The following is a 4,438-nucleotide window of genomic DNA, read 5'->3' as shown; positions in this document are numbered from 1 at the left end:
AAGCAGCAGCTGATTCGAACTTGGAGCCTCTGTTTCAACTATTTTCATGCTGATTTGGTTCTTGACCCTTGAATAAAGTTTCTTCTACACAAGCAAAACTACAACTTTCATTTAGGGTTAAACATCATAACTGCAACAGAAGTCAATCTTTCACTTTGGTCAAAGTAGTAACCCGATAAAGCTCCAAATAGGATTTTAGGCCAATTGAAGCATTTTCTTGACATAAGCTCAACATGAACCCTTCATGACTTTTGTTGTATAATTCATCAAGAGTCATATGAGCAAGTTTGCAATGGTTGGTTCATGACCCATGATTCTATTTTCTTAATAGAGCCATTCCAACAATGATATAACTTATCATTTCATGTGACTTCTTGATTCCAAACTTAACCAAACCTTTCCAGAGACCAACATAGATTGGGATGGATATAGGACACATGAAAAAGGTTCCATTAGCATCATCAAAGTATACCTTTTAAAAAGGAATATATGCAAGCAAGGTTGCATCCACCAAGCCCAAGTTGGGGTTTACTTTCATAGATTGACTTTGACCTCTTTATTACCATTGAACTTGTCATATTTGAACTCAAACCTAGTACTTAGCAAGTGACAAACACATGGGGTGTTACAGCACCAGCTTATCAGGATTGTATCGTTTGCCCTCTTTATGCCATGTCATCTGTTTCGCATATGTCTCGCTCATGTATAGCCGTTGGATCCTCGGAATGAACGGGAGGTGGTGTAGGACTTTGACAGGGATCGCAAGTTGTTTCTTCTGGCCATCCCTAGAGTCAGCCTCTAGATATCTGGAGGAGTTGCACTTTGGACAGTAATTTGCATCCTTGTAATCTTTCCTAAATAGAACACAGTTTTTTGGACAGACATGTATCTGCTCGTAGGGCATCTTAAGTCCAGCAAGGAGTTTCTGGCACTCGTACAGTTCTTTGGCAGAACGTGGTCAGTTGGCAGCAGGCTACCAACCACAGTCAGCATTACATTGAAGAATTCTCGACTCATGTTAGCATCAGACTTAAACGCCATCAAGCGTCCGATGGCATCGAGCTGACAAATGTCAGTTTGACTGTGAAGAGGTTTCTGTGCTGAAGACAACATGTTGTAGAACGCCTTTGCACATTCCTCGGTCTCCTCATCTGCACGTCCATCAAAGAACTGTGCCTGCTGATAGTCATCTAACATGTCTGCGACCCCGGCATCATCATCAACATGCTCGATGCATGGTCTCACGACCTCCTCTCTTGTCCGATGGGCTTCACCATGGTAGACCCACCGAGTATAGTTCGGCATAAATCCATTCTTTAGAAGGTGTTGACCCATTCTTATCTTGTCTTGCCATCTCCTATTTGCACATTTCATGCAGGGACACAACACTCTAATGCTTCCTTTCATAGCCGGTCCAAATGCACTCTCCAAAAAAGCCTCAGTCATCGTGAACCATTCATTGGTGAAATCAGTCTGACTTCTACGGCCTGTGTACATCCACTGACGATCATCCATCCTCTAACATATATAGCGACGAGTAATGTGACTTGCAGATAAAAGGTGTACCTAACATCTAATAGGATAGGATAGGTCCTAATCCCACCCGCTTATGCGTAGTAGGGTTAGTTTCCATAGTCTGCTCTGATCTGAGACAGAATTTCGACAGCACCTCCCCGCTGTTCTCCAGATACACGTCCTGGCATGGAGAGTGTGTATCCAATGAACAACGTGGAGGTGATGCCAAAACTCTATCTCGGATATGAGCAAACCATGGAAACTAACCCTACGACGCATACGCGGGCTGTGCAAAGAACGTGGACAATCCGAAACTGATACGGTCAGAGAGATATGTAGTAATCTGCATACCTCCAACCGTACCTATTTCGGACAGGAGACGCCTAACTGGGTCACGTGATCTACGACAAGAAACCCTAAACCCTAAAAAAGAATGCACGAAAAGTAGAAGATGCGGGACGAGAGGGTATACCTAGTGCGAAGGTGTAGCAGAGACACTCCGGCTCCGCTCCTATGCACACACCTCTCTGCAAAATGAAACACCACGTTTAAGGTCAAATTTTTGGCAGCACCTCCCCTGCGTGGAGAGGAACGCAAATCCTGCAAAAGCAACGACGCGATGGCCGGTAACCACAAATCATATCAACCGAAAAAGGCACGAAGGCCGACACCATCCACCATCATCAACACACTAACACCACATGTATATCAAGTCACTACTAACTACTAACTACTATTAACTAATAAAACTAAAAACTATTATAACTACTAACTAGTAACTACTCTAACTACTCTAACTACTACTACTAACACTAACTAGTACTAACTACTACTATTAACACTACACACACTAGTACTAACACTACTAACCATTACCTTGGTGGCGGTGTAGTTGGCCGACGCGGTGCTCCGGCGACGACACGGATGGCCGCCGATGACGAAGAGCTCTGGCGGTGGAGTCCCCTCCACTCTCTTCCTCCTCCTCCCTCCTTCCTCTGCCTGCTCCTCCCTTCCTCTTCCTCTTCTGTCTCCTCCCTCTCGGGTGGGGGGCTGGCGGCGGGCACTGCGGGTGGGGGGTTGGTGGGGGCGGGTGGGAGGTCGACGGGGGTGGGCTGTAGGGGGCGAGCTGGGTGGTAGGGTTTGTGGCGGTGGGTGGCAGCGGGGAGCGGCGGGGTGGACGCCGCCGGCCCGGACACGGGTTGCGGGCAGGGTGGCGTCGAGGAGGGGGCGAGGTGGGGGCGGGGTTGGGGCGGTGGGTGGCGGGACGGGAGGCGGGTGGAGGCCGCCGGCACGGAGGCAGAGGGCGGCGGGTGGCGGCCGGAAGGGGGCGGCGGGTGGCGGCGCGGCGGGTGGTGGCGCGGCGTGTGAGTGTGTGTGTGCGTTTGTGTTTTGCGACAGGCGTGTCTGGGCGCGTCAAATGGACCGCCCTTTGCCGAGAGCTAGATCGACACGGCTCTCGGCAAATGATTTTTTTTTGACTTGTGTCTTTGACGAGAGCAAGGGCTCAGCTCTCGGCAAAGAGGTGTATTTGCCGAGAGCTAGGGCAAGGGCTCTCGGCAAAATTCCTTTTTTTTGTTTTTATCGACCAAACTTTTTCTCTGACCTTCTTACACCTACTGTGACAACACGTCAGAGTATGGATTAGTTTGTAGATATTTTGCTATATTTCTTGCTTTTTTCGTTTAAGTGAGTTTGTTGAAAAATATAGGTCAGAACTTCAAGTGCACGAAATCACGCGTTTCTATGCACGAAATGTCGATATTCATGGTACTTACGCTAATTCAAGGCCGTGTGCACAAAAACACCCTAGCTCTCGCACGTTTCATTCGCAAACCCTGACTTTTGAGACGGTGCGGAATATGTTTTAAATTATAGAAAATCCAAACTTGTTCAGAAAATCGCAAAACTTTATGAGGTGTCATCACATCTCATGTGTAGCTTGTGGATAAATTTTGAGAAAGTTTCGTGCACGGCATCACGTCGGACCCTCAGAAACCTGAACATCTCCCAAGTGTCACGCCCGCAAACAATAAGTCACAAGCTCCAAGTCAAACTACAACCACTCAAGTTTTACCTACACGAACACCATCCCAAGTCTTTGATGGAACGATTATACGTAGTCGTGCAAAAAAGCTACAACAAGAGGTCCACGCGCTACTTTGTGAGATTCATTTTAACATTACTAAGAATTATATACTACCTAAGTGTTGTACCTTGATTATACTCAGGTATGTAGAAGAAGAGAAGGATGAATCAGACCCTAAAGAATGGACCAGTGCAAGTCCCAGAAGACACTAGCAAAACGGACCAGAAGTGTCAAAAACGGACCAGTAGAAGTCAAGAACGTACCAGTGCAAAGAAATCTTTGTAACGTTTTACTCACAAAAGCTATGAAGGCCCATGAGGACTTGTTGGAAAGCTTGTCGAGTCTACTTTCCAATGAATTTAGTGGTGACCAGTTTGGATACCCCATATTGCCTGCAGACCAGAATTAGTATAGACTGCTCAGAAGGTCAACAGTTTGTCGTGATAGAACATTGGTACAACTTGCCGAGTAAAATTGTACCAATCTACAATGTTTCGTGCTAGATGGCATACATTTCTAGAAATCCCTTTGAGTCTAGTTTCACACTCAAGAAACGGTTCATCATTTGGACTTCCCAATATGAATTTATGGTGGAGGCCAACAGTCACGCGAAGCTAGTTCGGGAATCCATTCCGAGGGGAGCTTTCACGTTGCCTTCCCTTAGAAACTCTATGTCATTTTCATACCTATCTAAGAGGGTTGTTCCTTATATAAATATTCCCTACCTCTAAGCTATTAGGGACCTTTTGACCATTTTGATAAACAACATGATATTGCGGCCGCGCTGCTGAGTGCCTTACTCAACCTTTGTTCTTTCTTGTTCTTCCTAGACTTGTG

The 4,438-nt window shown here is 46.3% G+C and overlaps 1 protein-coding gene across 1 annotated transcript; it reads left to right on the top strand.

Annotated features, from left to right (window-relative positions):
• Positions 2,440–2,883, top strand: LOC110431145 (fibrinogen alpha-1 chain-like). The gene is made up of 2 exons (XM_021449856.1): positions 2,440–2,584; positions 2,675–2,883. The coding sequence occupies exons 1-2, from the start codon at positions 2,440–2,442 to the stop codon at positions 2,881–2,883; spliced, it is 354 nt and encodes a 117-aa protein (XP_021305531.1).

The sequence above is a fragment of the Sorghum bicolor genome, chromosome 10 (assembly GCF_000003195.3).
Source record: "Sorghum bicolor cultivar BTx623 chromosome 10, Sorghum_bicolor_NCBIv3, whole genome shotgun sequence".
NCBI classification, from domain to species: Eukaryota; Viridiplantae; Streptophyta; class Magnoliopsida; order Poales; family Poaceae; genus Sorghum; species Sorghum bicolor.
This window is presented reverse-complemented; position numbering and strand designations above follow the sequence as displayed.